Here is a 22,993-nt window from a genome sequence, read left to right on the forward strand (position 1 = left end):
TGACTTGATATCAATAAGAACACGACGTCATAAAAAAAGAAAAAGAAAATGTTATGATGTTGTACAGCCTCTGGCCGGCATCAGCAAGCTCAGTACGTCGACCTAAAATAGTCTGGCCTGTGTTTTATTCAATAAACAGCTCGATTTCATCGCCTGGAATCCTGGAGAGCCTAACAATGCTGCTGGTCATGTTGGTGAAGATTGTGTAGGACTATGGCCTTGGAGAGGTGGAACATGGAATGACTTCCCCTGTAGTAAATTATGTTCCTACATATGTGAAAAACCTTTAGGTATGTTACCTCTATGCACTATAACCTCATGTATACGTATTGATATAATTTAATGACCTCTATTTAACAGTGTTAGCTGCAAAATTGACACGAGGTTGTGAATTAATTATAATGGCATTCAATGGTGATTCATATAATGGCTTTCAAATGAAGACCTGAGCGCAAGAAGTCCACTTGGCCCCTCAACGTGTATACACTAAAGTTACGTATAGTTCCTTAGGGTTTTATAATGTTTAAAACATGTTCCAGGGTGAAAACATCATGAAAGGTTGTGAATGATTATTTTGGCCCCTCAACATGTATAAATTAAAACTCTACCAAACTATACGAGACTATACGCAACTTTAGTGTATACATGTTGAGGGGCAAAGTGGACTTACGGTCTTCTTGCACTCAGGTCTTCAAATGTGATTACGGGCCCATAAAACTTTCAAGTATTATATACTGAAACGAAACTGACTGCGTGATCTTTGTTATCTAATGCATGATCTGCACCACAATTCAAATACAGTAATATAAAGAGCGAATCATTATTTTTATTATTTTTATTTTTGCCTCCACCAAAATTATACTGGACACCTTTTGCACCCTAGTCAAAGACTTTGACCATTCGGTCTCACTGCTCTCTTTCTTTTTGTTTTGCGTAGAACTTACTAGGACAACTGAGGCAGTAACTCGTGTACCAGATGAATCGGACACCGCTGAAACGTCAGGAGAAGAAGAAGGTAAAGATAAACCCGGGAGGTAAACAGATAATATAGCGCTATCCTTCGCAGCTTATAGTGTTTTATATTATATTTTAAAAGTAAGAATCTCAGATTAATAAGTAAACAGATTGGAATTTTCCACGCCTGTGCCCTCTAAGCCATAAGCGTACTCGAATTCAGCTGACGCCGGTACAGCGTTCAGACCTGGCGACATCGCGCGAAGTTTCTTTTGTGTACGCTCGCGCTATTTGCGCTATTTTTGAGTTTGCTCACGCGGTACCTGACTTAGTGTCGATCCCCATGGACAACATGCCAAGTTTCCACGGTATGGTTAGAATCATCTAACAATCTGCAATTTGCAGGATGCTGCGAATCATTTTCTTTCTTTTAGCGCAATAGCGCGAGCGTACACAACATAAACTTTGCGCGTAAGATGAGCGATGTCGCCAGGTCTGAATACTGTACCGGCGTCGACTGAATTCATGTACATGCATGGAATATTCCTATTAACTGCGTGATCTTTGTTATCTACTGCATGATCGGCACCACAATTCAAATACAGTAATATAAAGAGCGAATCATTATTTTTATTATTTTTATTTTTGCCTCCACCAAAAATTATACTGGACACCTTTTGCACCCTAGTCAAAGACTTTGACCATTTGGTCTCACTGCTCTCTTTCTTTTTGTTTTGCGTAGAACTTACTAGGACAACTGAGGCAGTAACTCGTGTACCAGATGAATCGGACACCGCTGAAACGTCAGGAGAAGAAGAAGGTAAAGATAAACCCGGGAGGTAAACAGATAATATAGCGCTATCCTTCGCAGCTTATAGTGTTTTATATTATATTTTAAAAGTAAGAATCTCAGATTAATAAGTAAACAGATTGGAATTTTCCATGCCTGTGCCCTCTAAACGTACTCGAATTCAGCTGATGCCGGTACAGCGTTCAGACCTGGCGACATCGCGCGAAGTTTCTTTTGTGTACGCTCGCGCTATTTGCGCTATTATTGAGTTTGCTCACGCGGTACCTGACTTAGTGTCGATCCCCATGGACAACATGCCAAGTTTCCACGGGATGGTTAGAATCATCTAACAATCTGCAATTTACAGGATGCTGCGAATCATTTTCTTTCTTTTAGCACAATAGCGCGAGCGTACACAAAAGAAACTTTGCGCGTAAGATGAGCGATGTCGCCAGGTCTGAATACTGTACCGGCGTCGACTGAATTCATGTACATGCATGGAATATTCCTATTAACTATGGTAAAAATGTTCAATGTATTTACGGAAGCTTACACAGTTGCTATAATTCTGTAAATAACATGAGACTTACAAAAAGTGAACTCGAATCCATGTCCAGACTAGAACGATACATCACTGTTTTATTTTTATGTGCGATTACTTCAATTTTAATTGCAGAATTTGTAACAACTACCCCATCCACATTCTTTCCCACACAAGCATTTGATGAGCGTTGTCCTTTAGACTGGGCTCCATATCATGGTTATTGTTACTTCATATCTCCGGCTGAGAAATCATTTACAGATGCACAAAAGTCATGTTTATCAATGGATGCCGAGCTGACAAGTATACACAGTGTTGGAGAAAATGACTTTCTTTTAAGTAAGTAAACATAAAAGCGAATTCATAACCCTAGAACTACGAAAGACGGTCCGCTTATGTTTTCATTCTTCATAAAAAGGAACGCGAGTGTTTCCGCGCAAAAGACCTATTATCGTAGGTCCATCCTTTGCGCTCAATTAAGTGATAAAGGCTTTTACCCAGCATCTAACCCGGCAACAGGATTGGCCATCAAAGAGGAGGGGGGGTAGATCTGTCAAATATTTATAAATAATAAGATTTTTATATGTGGTGAAATATTTAATATTAAAATCATATTGCTTGACGACGCGTTTGCGTATTCGCTCGGGCAGCTAAAGAAAACCATGCAGATGACGCGAACTCATCGTTAAATTACTTCCTCAAGGAATAAGCAGACAAATTAAGTTCAACCCAAACACGCATGAAACGCGCTTGAATATCAAGATGAGGAATTTTACTTTAATTTGCCAAATTAAATCAAAAGCATCCGATTCTGGGTACACAATTCGACCAAAAGGTGGAATGAATTGTTATTTTGTAAAGCGAATCTAGACAATACAATAAACGGAATTTATATAGCGCCTTAGCATAAGTATGAACAAAGCGCTTACAAAGCGCCTAGACCTGACAACACTGGGGTGATATGCTTTGACAATAATGACTTTATCTTTATTGAAGGACAAATGAGAAGGAACGGACTACATAAAATGTGGATTGGATTCCATGATACTACAAGAGAAGGACACTTTGAATGGCTCGACGGAACACAAGTAAGTAAACATACTGTACGATTTGCATTAAAATAGATTTGTATATTTATTCCCCAAATATTTCAAGTTTTCACTATCTGATATCTCGGGATGAAGAAAAAGGTGAAACATAAAAATCCGCCTTTTATTCCAGCGCTTATGTCTTTCACTGTATGTATCAGTGCGCCCAGGACGGTCTGCGGAACATCTCGCATTCCCAATTTTTGGCAGGCCGATGGCAGTTTGTATTGGGTGCGATGCTTGTTTATATGTATTCGTTTTGATCAACCTTTTTCTTTATTCTAATACTAATTCAAAAAAATCCTGATTAATGCTCATAAGTTGCCGTAACTGGTTTAAGTCACAAATGATCATAATAACCTAGAAATAGTACACATTTTATTTCTTCGTTTGATATTTTCGTAATTATTACAAAAAAAACAGAGCATCCAAATCTATTAAGGTAACCAACTTCAGATGTTATATCTTAATAGAATGTTATCATCTTTAACGCTCAAATAATACTTTTAATTCCATTTAATTCTCAATTCCTCTCATTAGTCTACGATGCATTATTTTTATTCTTTTAAAACTATAGTTCAATTTTTCTGATTGGATACACCATTCGACCGGTACTTCTGAGCCAAACAATATCGGTGGAGGTGAGGATTGTGGAAACATGAAGAGAGGCGGAACATATGACATCAAGAGTGGCTCCTGGAATGATTCAAAATGCTGCGGGTTTTTTCCATACGCATGCAAAAAAGGTAAAAATGATCTTACTTACTTAATAGTCTCCTTATGGCACCTGAGAGATTGCGGAGAGGCGTTCACTGCAAACGCCATACGGGTTACGGATTTCTGCATTTTGCGGTAGAACGTCATAGTCCCGTTCACATCCAAACTAGCCTTCTACACAGCCAGTTTGTGTCGGTCCTAACGCTCGTCGTTCCTAGTATGTTCGTGATAGCCGCATAGAGTCGGAACCAAGACTACGTGTAAACGCAATTGCAATCATGATGGCGCTATGCTGAGACAAATAATCTAAAGGTAATAGCAGGGCTATGACACTCACCTCATTTGCATGGCAAAATTACCCGTCTCCTCTGCAGCCAATTTGGTTTCGCTCCATCGAAATCAAGCTGGTCACGGAGGAGACTACCCTCATTTGTGTATGGAGAGCCCTTTTTGGAGTCTATAATGACTTAGGCTACGCTCTCAGCTAGAGTCCGACGCTGCATTGTACTAGAAATACCTTTTTTGAGAAATCGCTATAGAGCCAATCGGGAACACGTATTCGTTTTGAAAATATAGCATTAAAATTAGTATCACCCTTGTGGCCCCGTGCAGTGGAAAACCTTAATTCTTTCATTAAAAGGAAATGAAAATTAAAAAACACGGATCTACCTGTGCACCTATAAAATGGGCACAGCAATTTGTCTCAAATATGAATGGATTTTAAGAAACATACGGGATATGATGAACATTGACCTGACGCCATGATAGTAGGATCTATTAGTCGTTTTATATACAATGTATATACCGTATTGTCATAATACCAATATTTGTCATTATATATGATGAGTAATATTTAGCAACGTAAATGTGCAGTTCATATGCACAAACGAATACTGATCTTTATGATATTCAGGTTTTGTACATCACATATAACATGTCACATAGGAGGTCATACGTGTTGACCTTCATCTATTGTATTTGTTCATCTGTGTATGGAGAGGATTAACGCCATTAAAACTCCATCAATATTAGGGCGTAGTTCAGTGAACTCACCGGATTGCTGTTCCAAGTACTTTGATAATACAGATAATATGTATTAATGGGTCGAGGCGATTGCATTGAAAACCCTAATAAATTATTCATAACAGTTACGTAATCAATCGATAGTGCGGACACTTTTCATTTGCAAACCACCAAAATTCGTGATCTTTTAGCGTTGGAAAAGAAACCACGTGAATAGAGTGCCCTCTCAAGAATATCAACTCTCTGGTAATAGGAAGCACCCACTGATTCACCTTGGGTGCATCGAACCAGAGAAGATTATCTTCTTTCATCGAACTACTTTCCTCGGTATTGATATGCAAATACGACTGGCTGTATCTATAATGCTCTAAGCATTCAGTCCAGATTAGCGATACTTGAGTTTTGCGGGCTATTGGAAAATGAGTATAGGCCTATGTTCACAAGTGTATGCTATTTGTCTAAATAATCTAAACAGAGTTTGGTGTTGGATGCCTAGGAAGTCTTGGTGTATATTATTTGAATAACAAGAAACAAACTCCATTATCATATAAATAATAACCTGTTTACTTTCAAAAGCAAAATGAAAACAGATACTCTAATATGCCTAGTTCGATTACTACCCAGCAAACACAAATATATTACAGAAAATGTTAAATGTCGGGTTAAAGGTTATGTGAGGGTCAAGGGCATTAAAAAAGTTTTAATAACATTCAAAAAACCCTTTGTTCTAAACTTGCTGATAAACGTTCTAACACAATAGACACTTAAATATGTTTGCCAAATGATATTTTACTATAGCATTTCGAATTTTGGCTTAAAATGTTGTTGTATTATTTTTTCAGTAGAACGCGAGTTTTCATGATTTTTATATAAACATACATCGATATGTTATCAAAACGTTTTAACTAAAACCAAAAACACATGCATTATCATCTTTTAAAAACATTTTGGAGTTTGCTGAATAGTATCCATAAGCAAAACACTTGGACAGCTGTTGAATGCACAACGAAAAAGCAAGGCGAAAAATAGCGTTGCACGAACTTCTGTTCCCCGTCCCAAACAGACAATTATACCGCATTTATGCCGTAACACGACACAATCTTGCCTAAAACGCCTCTTCGCAAGCTGATTTTTGGACGGCATTTTCCACACACAAATGAATAGGCAATCTGCCCGTTCGAATTCGCGTCGAAAAAAATCGAAATTTGTTCACTTCTTCTTGTCTATACGAGATCAAATTTTAACCCCCAAAATGGATTTTATTACATGTCGGACTCTACTTGTTCTATTAGGATACTTTGATTCGTTTCATAACATGATAAACATAACATTTTTCTGCATTTTATAATGCGTTTTTTTGTCATTTTGGAACGTCAATTTTTGCTACCAACCGCAACGTAATCGCCTTATGGTAATTCCACGATTGACCAATTCACAATAGATTTCAACCTCTAGAGGGCATAATAACCGATTTTCGACTAATGTAGCTTGCCGTTCTCGTTCCCGTGTCACGTTTCACGTAAATTTCGCAATCTCTCTATTATGTAAGTGTGGCCGTCGTTAAATTAGGAAATTCAGGAAACAAAATAGGTTAACGTTTTGATGCCGGTTTTTAAGTACTCCTGTTGCAACGTTTGGAACTACAAAAATGTTACTGCACCCATTTAACTAATTACGCAAGAGCTGTATTCCGCCATTATATATGAGGACCTGAGCACAAGCAGACCGTAAGGCCCCTCAACATGTAATGTATACACTAAAGTTACGTATTGTTTCTTAGGGTTTTATAATGTTTAATTCATGTTCCAGGGTGAAAACGTCATGAAAGGTTGCGAAAGATTTGTTTTGGCCCCTGAACATGTATAAACCATTACCAAATTATACGAAACTATACGCAACTTTAGTGTATACATGTTGAGGGGCCAAGTGGACTTACGGTCTTCTTGCGCTCAGGTCTTCATATGAACGGTTACGTAAAAATTGGTTGCAGGGTTTATGATCAAATGAATTCGCCTTACTGTCATGCAATTTTAAGCAGAATCATGCTGCTCGGTACGGTAGGAGCTCTCAGAATGTCTCATCTATAAAAAAAAATGAATGTTTTCTCACCTTATATTTTCGTCATATACCAGATCAACCCCTTTTAATGACCATGATTTTAAATTAACTTTTAATATATCCACTAATCCAATTACCAGGCATCACATCAAGTTGTCCAAATGACATAGTCACAAGAGCTGCACCCGAACTATCATCTACGTCCGTGACTTGGAAAGAGCCGTTCATTCGTGATTATCTAAATAAGCCAACGCGATCAAGATCACATGAACCAGGACAACAGTTTCCTATTGGAGCGGCAACAGTAGAGTACAACTTCACTGATCCAATCGACCATACTCGTATTGCGTCATGTACCTTCACCATTGTTGTAAACGATACCACGCCACCCGCCATAACCGGATGTCCAGATGATATGGTACTTCATACTAAACTTGATACTTCAGGAGTGATCGTTAGTTGGATCGAACCGTCTGCATCGGACTTCAGTAAACTAGTAAGATCGAGGACGCATATACCTGGGACAGTGTTTCCTTTTGGGTCGACAAGTGTTGAATACGTATTTACAGACTCCTACGGAAATTCTGCTGTCTGTGGTTTCACTGTAACGGTGGATCAAGGTTAGTCATTTTAGCCGTTCGAAAAGATAAAATTGGCGTATTAAATAAAAAAATACAATATGTTTTACTTAATTTGTCATAGATTTAGAGCGTCATGTGATGTCATTAGTACTGGAACATAATATAACATGTTCATTTTTGTATCTGGTTGTAAAGACAGATTGAGAAAAAAATCTAGGTATGACTAGTACTAGAGCTTCTATTATCCATTCGTTTCATTATGACTTTTGAGGGCGATATTATTGATTTTGTGTGCAGTGCAAATGACCATGGTCGCTACTAGCGCTTTAGGCACATCGTAGGTTATATAGGTACGGTTTATAGTGATATGGTATTCATCAGTATGCTAAAATCACATTGCCAGTGTTTACCATGGTCGCTACTCGCGCTGGGCGAATTGCTTTAGGTACATCATAGGTTATATAGGTACGGTTTATAGTAATATGGTATTCATCAATATGCTGAAATCACAATGATTTATTTGACATTTCTTATTCAGTGAGCCTGTCAGCCAGCCTATCAAGCAGTCAACGTGATCATGGGCACAAAGGCTTCGTCGCTACCATCGCGATATTATCCATTGCTGTGATAGCGCTTCTGGTAGCTTGGCTCGCAATGGTTTCGTACTTTCGGTATGTTTGAGTTTGAATGTTATAAAGTAATAATTTAATATTTATCGAGAAAGTACAAATTTAAACAAAGTTCTCACGACTTACATTGTGGAGGTTGGTGGTCTGCGACCAGCATCCACTGGTCTTCAATGCCGACTGATGTTGGTTTTATTGGTAGCGGGAGATTTGGTCATCTGACCGGAAGTAGCAACTGATGTTGACCTCTAATCTTGGTTTCAATAATATACTAGAACCATTTATTGATTAACCTAAAACAAAGGAACGTAACACCAATTACGAGTATAAGGTCAGAAATGGAAGCACTATATGCGCAGAGTGCAATTGTCATGCTCAAACTGCAGTTGCAGAGCGCAGGTGTTGCACGACACCTGCTCTCTGCGCATGACATAGTCATAGTATATCCACTCCGCACCTCATATTAAACGCATTAAAAGTTCCAGACCGTCAAACGATAAATGTCCATTCCCGGCCATAAGTAACAGAATATAAGTACCAACATTATGACCAATAAGCAAAAGTTTTGGAATTCCATTTTTAATAGCATTTGTTTTTCGTTTTTTACAGGAAACGCAACGTAAATGGTGATATCCAGCTGAAATGCCTCACAGAGAAGGACGAGAACATCTGAGACAATACGTTGTATATCGAGTGGATTTTTGGAAACCATATTTACTGTACAAAACTAGTTAAGAAACATTAAGAATGTTATTTCATATGTAAAATTGTAAATAAAAACACTGAGGGGAGTGTTTTCGAACAGCCTATAACTTTTATCAGAGATGGCCTTGGCATAATAAAATTTACCTCAAACCTCGGGGTTTTGTAAGAGTATAATTATGAAGAGCTTGTTCTCATTATAGAACAGTAAAAGAGGGATTTTTACTCTCATGTGACAGAGGTAGATCACTTGTTAGTATTGAAGATTCTGCACGTACGAAATGAACGCTCGGACAAAGCAGAACATGTACATAATTTGTCCGATATCCAGTTATTTTAAAGACAATAATATGCCGAATTAGAAGAAATTTTGACTTCAACACTACTTAAAATTTGATCCGGGAGCGCTTTCACAGTACCAACTGCGTCCTCAGCCGGATGTCATGGCTCTGATGATTTATGGCTTAACAACCTTGGATGACGTCACACTAGAAGAAGATGACGTCAAAGGTGTTTTCCTCGTCCCCTGGTGGTCTTTGGTGAGAAGGTTGTCTCAAACGGGATCTAAGTCCAGTCCAGTGTCTCTGTTCAAGTTTGGTCCTTTTTCCTGATGTGAATGGCTTCTAGGACTCTTCTGGAAAATCCTTTGGCTTCTTTTTCCAGCACATTCACGTCGGTGCTGTGACCTATAATATTGCGCGATTGGTTGCGGACATTATAACACCTTTGATAGGAAAAAACTGAACATCATTAATTACCGACAGATTTTGTTTGATACACCTTTGACCTATGACATGAAGGTAACGTCTTTGTGGCTATCCCTCAAACCTCATAAACAACATAAAAAGGCGCTCAAGAAACAGACAGAAGAACAATGAGAAGAAGTGGTGGACGATGAACACAAAGGCGTTACCTTCATGCCATATGTCAAAGGTTTATCAGACAAAATCTGTCGGTTTCTTAACCGTGCAGGGTCAAAACATACTACTCTGGGTCGGCCAAATTAAGAGACATTCTAAGCTACTCAAAATATACTCTTGCACCATGTGTGTACTCTATACCTTGCAGTTGTGGTGAGCAATACATAGGCCAACCCAAACGACCCCTAAAGGTCAAAATATCTGAACACCGAAGAGCTACAAAACAAAAGAAAGAAGAATGCTCGGCATTAGCTGAACATGTTTGTAAAGAAGGCCATGAACCTCTGTAGGATGAAACCACAAAACCAGCACAAGTTTCCACTTGGGGATGAGGTAAAATAATCGGTTTTGTCAAATCATCAACATATTTCCAAAATTTTGTTCTGGGCACACTACTTGATACAGCATTATTAATTATAATCTGAAAGCCTATTGGGCCTAATTTTGTACCTTGTGGGATACCACCATTTATAGTTTTGTCATCAGAAAGAACATGTTTATAACAAACACACTGTTGTCTATTGCTGACAAAGTCAGACAACCATGGCACAATAGACTCACGGACTCCCACATGGATAAATTTCTCCATAAGCAGAGTATGGTCGGGCAAATCAAATGCTTTTGAGAAATCCGTGCGTACCACTGTGCCAACATTGCTTGCCTTATCAGCGCCTTGATAAAGAAAGTGAAGCAATTAAATAATGTGAGGCGAACACACCCTTGACATTGCCAAACTGTTGGTGGTCAATTGTATCTTCCAAAACCCACTTGATTATAAAACCCTCCCCGATTTTTGCAAAGCAGTCAGTAGGTGAGACAGGACGTAGCTTCTCAATGCTTGGTGGGTTTGTTCCATAGAGAAGGGACTACTCCCTCAATGAGGGAGGTGTTAAACACCTCTGTTAAGGGAACACTCAGCTCATAGGCAAATTCTAACCTTGGAGGGATGCCAACAGCCCTACCTTTCTAAGCTCACCATACACGTCCGAAAGAATAACTGAGGTGGTGAGTTGGAAACAGGTAAATAAGATGGAAGCTTTGTGTTATCCAGGGGATAGATGTTGGAAGATATATTCACAATTCACAGTTCATTGATCAGAATTCTGAATACCTGGGACATGTATGGTGTGCTCAGACTTTGTGTCATTAGTCATGACTTTAATTTGTTGGGGCCATTTACGCGGGTCCTTACGTTGTAAATACCGGAGTTAGCGTGATAGTCAATTTTAGCTTGAGCAATTTCACGTTGAACTTTATTGCGTCAAGTTGACGTCATTGAGTTTTGTATTCAGCCAAAAAGGCTGCTTGACGTTCCCAAATCAATTTTTTCAATGGGGGGTAGCACCTTTTATCATTGTCATGGTTCTTTACTGTGAACTGTGGAAAGAATATCTCCATTGAACTGCTAAGATGATTATAAAAAGCATCCACGTTTTCCCGAATATTGCTGGCGTCAAACACGTTAGACCAGTTTTGATCTTGGATCCAAGTGCAAAACTTCCTGATTTGGGAATCTTTAAAGGTGCGGACAAATCTGTCAATATTTTTATGCTTGCGAGTGGAAGGATTAGGCTTCCAAACAATGTATATGTGGTCACTCTTACCCAAAGGTGACATAGGTAATGGATCTGAATAAAATGTACCAAAGTCAGTCATAATCAAGTCCAGTATAGCTTGTTCATGAGTAGGAAAATTTATAAATCGTTTTAGATTGTAATATCTTGTTATAAGATTAATGTTTATTCTATTGAAATCACCTAAGATGGCGAAACTGATATCCGAGTATCTAACATGTAACAAGTCCATTAATTCAAGGTGTCAACGAAGACGATTTTGATTGGTGGAATCGGTGGTGGTATACACTGCATCAAGTGCTATAGCAGAAACATCACTCGATAACATTTGAGGTTCAAGCAAGACCCAAACACACTCAAGTTCATCAGGTACTGTAAAGTCTGTAATATGTATGGCAGATAAAATGTATGATCTAACATAATACCGCAACGCCACCTCCTTTACTTATATCACGACATTTGGAGAACATATTGTAACCACTAATTGATGACATTGTGCAAGGTAATTCTGGGTAAAACCAATACTCTACGTCCTATGGGTCACGGTTGACCATTTGTGACCCTGTTGATGAAGGTATTCCAGCAGCTTCTGTCTTGAGCCAGACGGTGGGCTGCGACGAGAGAAAGGCCTGTTAATTGTAACGTGACCTTGCATAATTATCTTCTCAATGTTGTCACCATCTCTTCTAGAAATGTGGCTAAAATACGCCAGTTTAAAACGATCTATTTTTTTGGCACATCGAAGCATGCTCTCAAATTTGGTTTCTTACAAATTCATTGGTCTTATGATCTTTCCACGATATTCTCAGCATCTTCCGCCAGCACCACATTTCAAAAGCCAAGATCTTTTTCTTATCTGTCATTCCAACCGCCCACGTTTCACAACCATTACTCCGACATCAATATTCTCAAGTTTTACCATGGTTTCCATCTCATCTTCTTAACCAAGGATCATGCTTTGGTCAGCATTACAACAGGAAAATCATATTTGCGGGGAATTGACGTGTAATAGGTGTAAAAATTCTTGGTCTACAAACGGTAGACAATAGAGTCAAATCAGTATGAACCACAGAAACAACACCCCAGGTCTATGACAGCGTTACTGTCAGAAACGAAATCTTGAAACTGATATGCAGTTATAGGTCTATGATATGAAACATGAACAAGAATCTTACGATGAATATGGAGCCCTGCCGGCGACTTTTCTGTATGCCAAGTTCTTACTTCCTATTTGTATACTGAACTTCTTGACGATGGCTCTTCCGAAATTGTTCATGAGATTCCGAGATTGTTCTTGTTATTTCCACTCTGTGAGGACGTAAGGTTTAGACTTATCAAGAATGACCCGACAGATGGAAGTGCTTTGATGACTAGTTCTCTGTCTGAGATGGTGCTTCCATTTTCCCTCTTCAAGGCTACAATAATTGTGATTTCCCAGTAGCAAGTCCTTGTTTTGCTTTTTTGTAACTTTTTTCAAAAGTTTTCTGGGTCATTTTTGTGTTGTGTGCATAAATTTCATTGGTCTTTTGCTTCTTTATGGGTTTTCATAATTCTGTGTACTCAATATGTTGGATATTAATTGTGTCCTTCAATGCTGTGTTTTTGCTCTGCTGTCTAGAAGACATAATCTAGGATTGTGTTTGTAAGTCTCTTACAGACGTCACTTGCAGCTAGGTCTTCTGCTTCATCCTTCAAACTAGTTTTGCAGCTTCATCTGGAATTCCTTTTTGTTCTGTTGTAGCTTTTCCAGATTGCCTTGCATCTTTCTCTTTTGCACGAGTTTGTATCTTTCCAATGTCTTCTGTCTTGGACACTGAAAATGTAATTTAAATGACACTAAACCAGCGAAATGTGGTCGATGACCAAATATTACAGATGCACATACTGAGTTAGTTACTCACCCTTTGGGCAGTGGGGTAGCGTCATAGGGGCACATACCCCACAATTAATTTGAAAATTTAGGAAAAACTGCCGAAAAACGGTTTGTGACACCCCCTCTAATCAGGCCCGTTGCCCCAATCATGGTCGATGCCGCACCTCCTACGCCACTGCCTTTTTATTTTATAGCGTCACATTTATAATGCAGTCACAATATTTCTTTACGCTGTTCCATTAAGGGGTGGGGTATGAACGTTTGGACAGTATTTATTGTGGGACATTAGAGCTCATCAGACATATCGAATAGCATTCTGAATACGAAGAATGTCCTTCTGATATCAAATAATTTTGATTTTTTGAAAATCGCGATGTAATACACATTTTATGGCAAATGAATAAAAATTGATATTTTTGATATTTAACAGTACTCGAAGTAAACTTTATAAATCTGATGATTTATACTTAAAGTGTATGTAGGTGGGATAAAAAGCCGACGATCAATTGAAAATTTAGACCTTTCGTATTGAAGATATGGATTTTTTTCCCAAAACACCAAAAAAAAAAAAAAAAAAGGATCTTTTTGGGAAAAAATCCATATCTTCAATATGAAATGTCAAAATTTTCAATTGATCGTCGGCTTTTCCTCCCAGCTACATACACTTTAAGAATATGTCATTAGATTTATAAAATTTACTTCGAGGACTGTCATATATCAAAAATGTGAAAAATATCAAATTTTTATAATTTGTCATATTATATTGTGAATTTCAAAAAATGAAAATTATTTGAAATCAAAAAGACATTCTTCGTATTCAGAATGCAATTCGATATGTCTGATGTGCTCTCATGACACACAAAAAATACTGTCGAAACGCTCAAAACGCTCATTCCAGATCCCTTAAAGCTATTATGTGGCTACGATTTCTGTACTCGCAGATTGTCAATCAGGCCAGTGACAGCAATTGTGGAATTTAGCTTTCTATATTATATTATCAGCATAATACATACTTATTGACCGTATGTAATAATAATTATTATACCCTGGAACAGGAGACTGGGTTTCCTAAGCGGTCACAATATTTCCTTACGCTGTTCCATTAAAAGCTAATATGTGCCTACGATTTCCGTCATTTTACACGCAAATAGCCTATTGTAATAGGATGAGATCCAATCAGGCCAAAGTCTGCAATTGTGAAATTGAGATACAGGCAAAAATAGGGAGCAAAAAATAATAAAATAGTTAAGAAAGTTGGCACCCTAAAAGATCATAACTTTGCAACCAAGCATGCTAGAGATATAAGGATTTCTGCAAAAGCACACTTGGTTATTGCGCGAGTTGGTGAGGATAATAAGTCAATTCTCAAAAGTGCCTCCTTTTATCTGGTTGGATCTGTTTGTGTTATATCAACATTAACACAAACTTTTGTATAAATATAGTAGATCAGGCGATGAGCATTCACATAATCTTGTGGTATTTATTGCCAACAATATAGTAGGCTATAGGTCTACGCCTTGTAATGATTTTACCCCGGGCATAATATTGCAAGTATTTTGTATAGAGCGTGTATTAAGCCTACAAGACTCGACACCAATCATCGAAGACCTAATTGCAGTGCAGTATAGAAGCTTGAGCCTACTGCAGAATGAATACATCCACTGGTAGCATCAGTTCATTTATACGCATCATCATAGTATGCTTCCTCTTAAACCAGGCTCAAGGTAAAACGTCGTTTGTATATCATTAATACTCTTATACACTTAAGGCCAGTTACTGGAAACACACTTGAAGACCTGAACGCCAGAAGACCGTATTAAAGTCCACTTGGCCCATCAACATGTATACACTACTAAAGTTACGTATAGTTTCTAAGGGTTTTATAATGTTGAATACAGGTTCCAGGGTGAAAACATCATGAAAGGTTGTGAAAGATTTATTTTGGCCCCTGAACATGTATAAAACATTACCAAACTATAGGAAACTATGCGCATCTTTAGTGTATACATGTTGAGGGGCCAAATGGACTTACGGTCTTAATTTTGCGCTCAGGTCGTCACTTGTCAATTTTGGCCTTATTTTGAAGCGGTATGACGACGAATTCAAATATCACAGTTACAAATTTATAGGTCTAGCGGATCTTGAGTAATGATGTAAAAAGTGTCGAAACGAAACATCTTTATAAAGTGACAGATATTTCAAGAACCACAATACATAATTAAGAAAAACATATGAAAAGGTTTGACTATAAATGCATCTCCGCATAGTGTCCACCTCGACACACCCGAGTACACAAACATTTCCAGCACAGCGAGAATGAGCGAGTCTCGTCACCACACAGTCTGTGTTCCACGATTGAGTGCATAGCATTTTAAGAGCTGTGTGAGATCTAGTGGAAGTAGGTTTTTGCCCAAACCTCAAATGTTCTCTTCATGCAATTAGAATTTGTTTTATATCGAACGAAAGCTAACACTTCCCCCTAAAACACTCATAGTCAACAGATGATGCAATTTAATTTTTATAGCAACGCGAGTGTGAAAAATCTGTTGAAAACGACCTATTCAGGCAGACCTTTTGACCAAAATGTAGATTTTAAAAGTCAAAACCTCAAGTGTTCCTTACAATAATTTTTTTTAAATTTTATGTCATTAAATGTCAAGAGCACACTTATATTATCCATATACTAGCGTCATTAGAATGAGCAAGAAAATTTGCTAGAAAATTTGGACATGCATATCGCGTTTCCAATCGAAATACACAGGAAGACCACCCGCCGGACCAAAGGTCACTTGTCCAGACTTCCTGTCTAGAAGCTGTAATGTCAGCGCCCATCTGGTCACGTGGACATTAAATTAAGTGCCTTTATTTAAATACCCTAAGACGACTGACAAGCCAGGGGTGAAATGGTAGTTATGTTTGTTGTCCAATCATTTATCCAGAACTTACAACTTAGAGAGTGACTGAGTCTATCATTTTCGTAAAAAAATAATAAGTATGGACTGCATTCAGGATATGGGCTATATATTACAGTAATGTCTGCCGTAGTTTATGACTTTAATATCAGATGTCAAACTCCCACTTCCGTGTTTATGATGTAAACAGCACCAAATCGACAGAGTGCCAAAGAGCATAGCTGTTTCTTTCTACCTGCCACACCACCAGAGAGGAAATATTGAAAAGGTCATGTTGATATAATGAGACCATTAGGATGGGTAAACAAGTTTATTATTACTTATTATTACCGGTTTATGGTTCGTAATTGTGTAGGCATTGCCAAGAATAGATATTGTTACAGGCAATGATCTACAGGCTGAGTTAGGGTGGTGCAATAATTATGTGTACCCCAGGGTGGTGAATTCTCAAAATGGTCTGCCAAAATCGCTTCCCCCATTTGGCCGTGCCAAAAATCTTTGCCCCCTTTGACGTGCCAAAAACCTTTCCCCCTTTTGACGTGCCAAAAATCTTTGCCCCCCTTATACAAGCAAGATTTTGGGGAAACCAAATTTAAAACCTTGAATTGTCTTATCATGAGCAGGAAATTTTGCATATTTGAACGTGTTCCTAACGTTTTCCTACACCTTTTTATGGTGTTATATAGAAATGGTGCCCAAAATATCTGTGCCAAAAATCGCTTGCCCTCCCCCCTTTCGACCTGCCAAAAATTGCTTGACCCCCCTTTAGACCTGCCAAAAATGCTTGCCCCCTTTTGGCCTGCCAAAAAATCTTTTCCCCCTATAATTCACCACCCCGGGGTACACATAATTATTGCACCACCCCTTAAAAGGAAGTTAACTCTTGTTTGGTGTTTTTGTACAAAATCTACAAGAATCCGCTGTAAATTCACTTCCCATGCACGTAATCATGATCATCAGTTACCATACGGTGTTAAATAAAAGGCACTAAATTTAATGCCCACGCGACCCATGGGCGCCGCCATACCAAGACCACCAAGTGATCAGTAGATGTGCTACAATGCTAAGAGATAGGAATTTTCAGACAAATATCATCAAAATTGCTGAAAATGTAATAGGCAAATTTATTATACATTGGGGGATTCTGTATATTTAGTATGATTTTAAGAACTAAATTTTGAAAGTTTTTACCGACGGCAAAAAAGTTATCGACGGAAACTCTTACAATAATACTTCAAAGTTACAAAAAAATGACAAATTTGTTAGAAAATTTGGACATGCACCCCGCGTTTCCAATTGAAATACACAGGAAGACCACCTGCTGTGCCAAAGGTCACTTTTCCAGACATCCTGTCTAGACGCTGTAATGTCAGCGCCCATCTGATCACGTGGGCATTAAATTAAGTGCCTTTATTTAAATACCCTATCATGGGAGTATATTTACGGTAATGGCGCGATATTGAAATGCAAGATATGTTGTGTGGTGTGGTTTTGTTCTTCGTCTCTTTTGTCTTCAGTGTCCCACAACTGATCGTATTCCAAGTACAAGTTAGGAAGCAATATAAGAATATGAACAAGTTTAGAATCATGGGACAAATGAGCCTCACTCGATTAAGTCATGCGAAAATGTACACAAAGATCAGCAGGTCAAGGCGCAACCCCCTTCGCAACATTTCCAAAGCACGCTTTAGCAGAAGGATGAGAGTTCATAAGGGCAATATCGGATCGATTTGTCACAATAAAGCTGGAGATAAGATACATATTACTAACGCATGCGTGTTCGTCAACTATAGATTGAGCTACAAAAATGAGCGATTTTATTCAAATGAGCCTATTTCTCCTTTGAGATTAATATCAACTTGTAGAATGTACATTATTTATGTTAAAGTAGCTTTTGTAGTAACATGTTTGTCTTAAAACCAGTTTACTGTAGCTGTCCATATGATTGGACCACGTACGATGGACATTGCTACTACATACCCACGACAACTAAGTCATTTTCTACGGCAAAAGCATCATGTAAATCAATGGGCGCCGAGTTGACAAGTATCCACAGTGAGGACGAAAACAACTTCCTGTTGCGTATCCAGTTCAAAAGGTATCCAGTTCAATTTCCGGTGGAGGCAAAAAAAAAAAATAATAATAATGATTCGCTCTTTACATTACTGTATTTTGTTTTGCGTAGAATTTACTGGGGCAACTGATACAGTAACTCGTGTACCAGATGAATCGGACACCGCTGAAACGTCAGGAGAAGAAGAAGGTAAAGATAAACCCAGGAGGTAAACAGATTTTATAACGCCGACTTTATAAACTCGAGTTTGTAACATACATGTGCGCTATCATTCGCAGCTTGTAAACATGATGTTTGCATGACATACTACACTGAAACTAAGATGGTTTGTTATTATCCTGTAGTTTTCAATGAATACCAAATAGTATTTTATATTATATTTTAAAAGTTAAAATCTCAGATTAATAAGTAAACAGATTGGAATTTTCCATGCCTGTGCCCTCTAAGCGTACTTGAATTCAGCTGACGCCGGTACAGCGTACAGACCTGGCGACATCGCGCGAAGTTTCTTTTGTGTACGCTTGCGCTATTTGCGCTATTTTTGAGTTTGCTCACGCGGTACCTGACTTCGCGTCGATCCCCATGGGCAACATGCAAAGTTTCCACGGTATGGTTAGAAGGGAGCACACCACTAAATCACTGCGCCATTTGTGCAACCCTACTGAGTTCCGGTAAAATACAGAAAGTTTTTGAGGTATTATGGGCTGCTCTTTGGACTAATAATCAGAAAGAGTAGCGAATTAAAGCTGAAATAAAAGTGTAAAGCATGTGCATGAATTTTAATCACTAAAAAAGTCGCATTTTTATAATTAACGAGAAAATAGGTCCGCGTATTAAAAAATGGGCAGAAACAGGTTTACAGTCTTGAGTGCATGTCAAAAACAGTGAGGGCGCTGTTTAGTGGCTCCTACCGGGAAAACGAGGTGGAAGACTACCCATACATTGAAACATATGTTAAACTATCATCGATTTGCAATCGACTGGTTATCATTTAATTTCTCAAAAAGCGCCGAAAAGGCATCAAAACGAGCAAAGAAAACTGGTGTTTTTACACGTATTTCAATGGGGCGATTATTTAGTGGTGTGCGCCCTTCGAAGGGCCTAGGAGTAAAACCGTGTTTTTCAGAGATTCAGCCAAAATTGAAATCGGCTTTTGATTAAATTGCAGTTTTTTAAAAATTTAAATAGATAGTTTATATGTTAGTGAATATATTTAATGTGTTTTAGATGCAAGTCGCGCTAAGAATATTCCCTCAGAGGCCTTCAAAGTTCAAGAAATTGCCACAAATTGTGTGAAAACGAGATTTCTTGAATTTTAAGCAATTTTGGCTTAAGGTGACAAATCGGTGCGTGCCTTCTAAAGCTGCCAAATCTTGGTTTTATATGGGCGGGGGGGGGGTGAATATATTTAATGCGTTTTAGATGCAAATTGCGCTAAGATTATTCCCTCAGAGGCCTTCAAAGTTCAAGAAATTGCCACAAATTGTGTGAAAACGAGATTTCTTGAATTTTAAGCAATTTTGGCTTAAGGTGACAAATCGGTGCGTGCCTTCTAAAGCTGCCAAATCTTGGTTTTATATGGGCGGGGGGGGGGGGTGATTGTTATAAATCATTGACAGTAGACCCTTGCAATTGTGAAACGTAATTTACTCTCATTTAAAACCGAATTTTATCAGATAGACGGTCAAAATCTATCTTGAGAATTGGAATTTAATGCAAATATAGAAGAGTAAGCATGAATGGTCAAAATGTTGAAAATTTGCCTTTTTCGGAATCCACCATATAACTTTGAAAGGGCATTTCTCTTGATGTGAATGTCACCGAGCAATTCAATTTTGAGCGTTTTACTCAAAACATTATATATTTGAAGAAAAAGATAAAAGAATTAAATTTTATGAACATCAGAAACCCTTGAAGGGCCTAGGAGTAAAACCGTGTTTTTCAGAGATTCAACCAAAATTGAAATCGGCTTTTGATTAAATTGCAGTTTTTTAAAAATTTAAATAGATAGTTTATATGTTAGTGAATATATTTAATGCGTTTTAGATGCAAGTCGCGCTAAGATTATTCCCTCAGAGGCCTTTAAAGTTCAAGAAATTGCCACAAATTGTGTGAAAACGAGATTTCTTGAATTTTAAGCAATTTTGGCTTAAGGTGACAAATCGGTGCGTGCCTTCTAAAGCTGCCAAATCTTGGTTTTATATGGGGGGGTGATTGTTATAAATCATTGACAGTAGACCCTTGCAATTGTGAAACGTAATTTACTCTCATTTAAAACCGAATTTTATCAGGTAGACGGTCAAAATCTATCTAGAGAATTGGAATTTAATGCAAATATAGAAGAGTAAGCATGAATGGTCAAAATGTTGAAAATGTGCCTTTTTCGGAATCCACCATGTAACTTTGAAAGGGCATTTCTCTTGATGTGAATGTCACAGAGCAATTCAATTTTGAGCGTTTTACTCAAAACATTGTATATTTGAAGAAAAAGATAAAAGAATTAAATTTTATGAACATCAGAAACCCTTGAAGGGAGCACACTACTAAATCACTGCGCCATTTGTGCAACCCTACTGAGTTCCGGTAAAATACAGAAAGTTTTTGAGGTATTATGGGCTGCTCTTTGGACTAATAATCAGAAAGAGTAGCGAATTAAAGCTGAAATAAAAGTGTAAAGCATGTGCATGAATTTTAATCACTAAAAAGTCGCATTTTATAATTAACGAGAAAATAGGTCCGCGTATTAAAAAATGGGCAGAAACAGGTTTACCGTCTTGAGAGCATGTCAAAAACAGTGAGGGCGCTGTTTAGTGGCTCCTACCGGGAAAACGAGGTGGAAGACTACTCATACATTGAAACATATGTTAAACTTTCATCGATTTGCAATCGACTGGTTATCATTAAATTTCTCAAAAAGCGCCGAAAAGGCCTCAAAACGAGCAAAGAAAACTGGTGTTTTTAAACGTATTTCAATGGGGCGATTATTTAGTGGTGTGCGCCCTAGAATTATCTAACAGTCTGCAATTTGCAGGATGCTGTGAATCGTTTTCTTTTTTTAGCGCAATAGCGCGTGCGTACACAAAAGAAACTTAGCGCGTAAGATTAACGATGTCGACAGGTCTGAATACTGTACCGGCGTCAACTGAATTCATGTACGCTTAGAGAGTACAGGCATGGAATATTCCTATTAACTATGGTAAAAATGCAAACAAGGGAAGAGGCCTACGCATCATACACTGGAACATGGAAACATTCAAACATTACAAACTAGCGCACGAGATCAAATTAATGATGCTTAATCGTATTCTTAATATATCAATATACAGGGAAAGAAGAATTACGCATCGCACACTAGCACAATTAAACATGAATTTACAAATGGAAACATAACATGCATAGGCAGATATACCAGAGTAAAAACTCCGGACATACCTGCCTGTGCGGGGACTCGAACCCCAGACCTCTCGCTTGTTAATTGATCTCGTGCACTGGTATGTAATGTGTTGTTTGTACTGTTTACCCCGCATGACTGCTCATATCCATAAGTACCAGACTTGAGTCCTGTTTATCAGGGACAGTCTGTGTAGCTCAGTGGTAAGAGCGCTCGCCTGACAAGCGAGAGGTCTGGGGTTCGAGTCCCCGCACAGGCAGGTATGTCCGGAGTTTTTACTCTGGTATATCTGCCTATGCATGTTATGTTTCCATTTGTAAATTCATGTTTAATTGTGCTAGTGTGCGATGCGTAATTCTTCTATGGTAAAAATGTTCAATGTATTTACGGAAGCTTATACAGTTGTTATAATTCTGTAAAAACCATGAGACCTATATACAAAAAGTGAACTCGAATCCATGTCCAGACTCGAACGATACATCACTGCTATATTTTTATGTGCGATTACTTCAATTTTAATTGCAGAATTTGCAACGACCACTCCATCCACATTCTTCCTCACACAAGCATTTGATGAGAGTTGCCCGTCAGACTGGGCTCCGTACCATGGTTATTGTTACTTCATATCTCCGGCTGAGAAATCATTTACAGATGCACAAAAGTCATGTTTATCTAAGGACGCCGAGCTGACAAGTATACACAGCACTGGAGAAAATGACTTTCTTTTAGGTAAGTAAGCATAAAAGCCAATTCACACATATTGTTTAACACAGGGGTTGATGTACATAGACCGCTCGATCACATGTTCAAAAAAGTTCAAAAAAAAAGATAACTAAGTCGAAGCCAACCAATTTGCATGTACTATATGAAAGATATTTGTACAAGGATTATTTGGCGACTTCAAAATTTGAAGAAAAATATCGCCTTCGGCTTAAAAATCCGGTAAAACTGGAAAATTTATGAAAATTCAGCTCAAAATCCAAGATGGCGGCAGTAAAGTGAAAATTGTCAGAAGAAGAAAACTAAATCGAAGCCAAGCCATTAACATGTCTCACATGATAGGTAATTGCATACAGATTAATTGGGGACTTTAAAAAATGCACAAAATGGCAAAAATCCAAAATCGCGGATATACGAATAAATGATCATCGCCAACACCTGTGTTAAAA

At 38.1% G+C, this 22,993-nt stretch overlaps 2 protein-coding genes and 1 non-coding gene across 3 annotated transcripts in view; all 3 read left to right on the forward strand.

The window, feature by feature from the left end:
* LOC140163107 (C-type mannose receptor 2-like) overlaps positions 1-22,993 on the forward strand; it is a 59,595-nt gene that overhangs the window by 30,602 nt on the left and 6,000 nt on the right. Inside the window, exons 16-18 of the mRNA XM_072186483.1 lie at positions 140-290; positions 18,545-18,622; positions 22,350-22,553. Of these exons, the coding sequence (XP_072042584.1) occupies positions 140-290; positions 18,545-18,622; positions 22,350-22,553 (433 nt within the window). The remainder of the gene's footprint in view (positions 1-139; positions 291-18,544; positions 18,623-22,349; positions 22,554-22,993) is intronic.
* On the forward strand, positions 402-11,651 carry LOC140163287 (uncharacterized). The gene is made up of 9 exons (XM_072186685.1): positions 402-414; positions 938-1,015; positions 1,697-1,774; positions 2,421-2,624; positions 3,282-3,373; positions 3,951-4,119; positions 7,312-7,791; positions 8,291-8,423; positions 8,988-11,651. Exons 1-9 carry the CDS (start codon positions 402-404, stop codon positions 9,049-9,051), a joined length of 1,311 nt encoding a protein of 436 aa, XP_072042786.1. The 3' UTR covers positions 9,052-11,651.
* Positions 22,011-22,083, forward strand: Trnav-gac (transfer RNA valine (anticodon GAC)). The gene has a single exon. It is a non-coding gene; the product is annotated as a tRNA-Val (tRNA).

This window comes from Amphiura filiformis, chromosome 10 (genome assembly GCF_039555335.1).
Source record: "Amphiura filiformis chromosome 10, Afil_fr2py, whole genome shotgun sequence".
Taxonomy (NCBI): Eukaryota; Metazoa; Echinodermata; class Ophiuroidea; order Amphilepidida; family Amphiuridae; genus Amphiura; species Amphiura filiformis.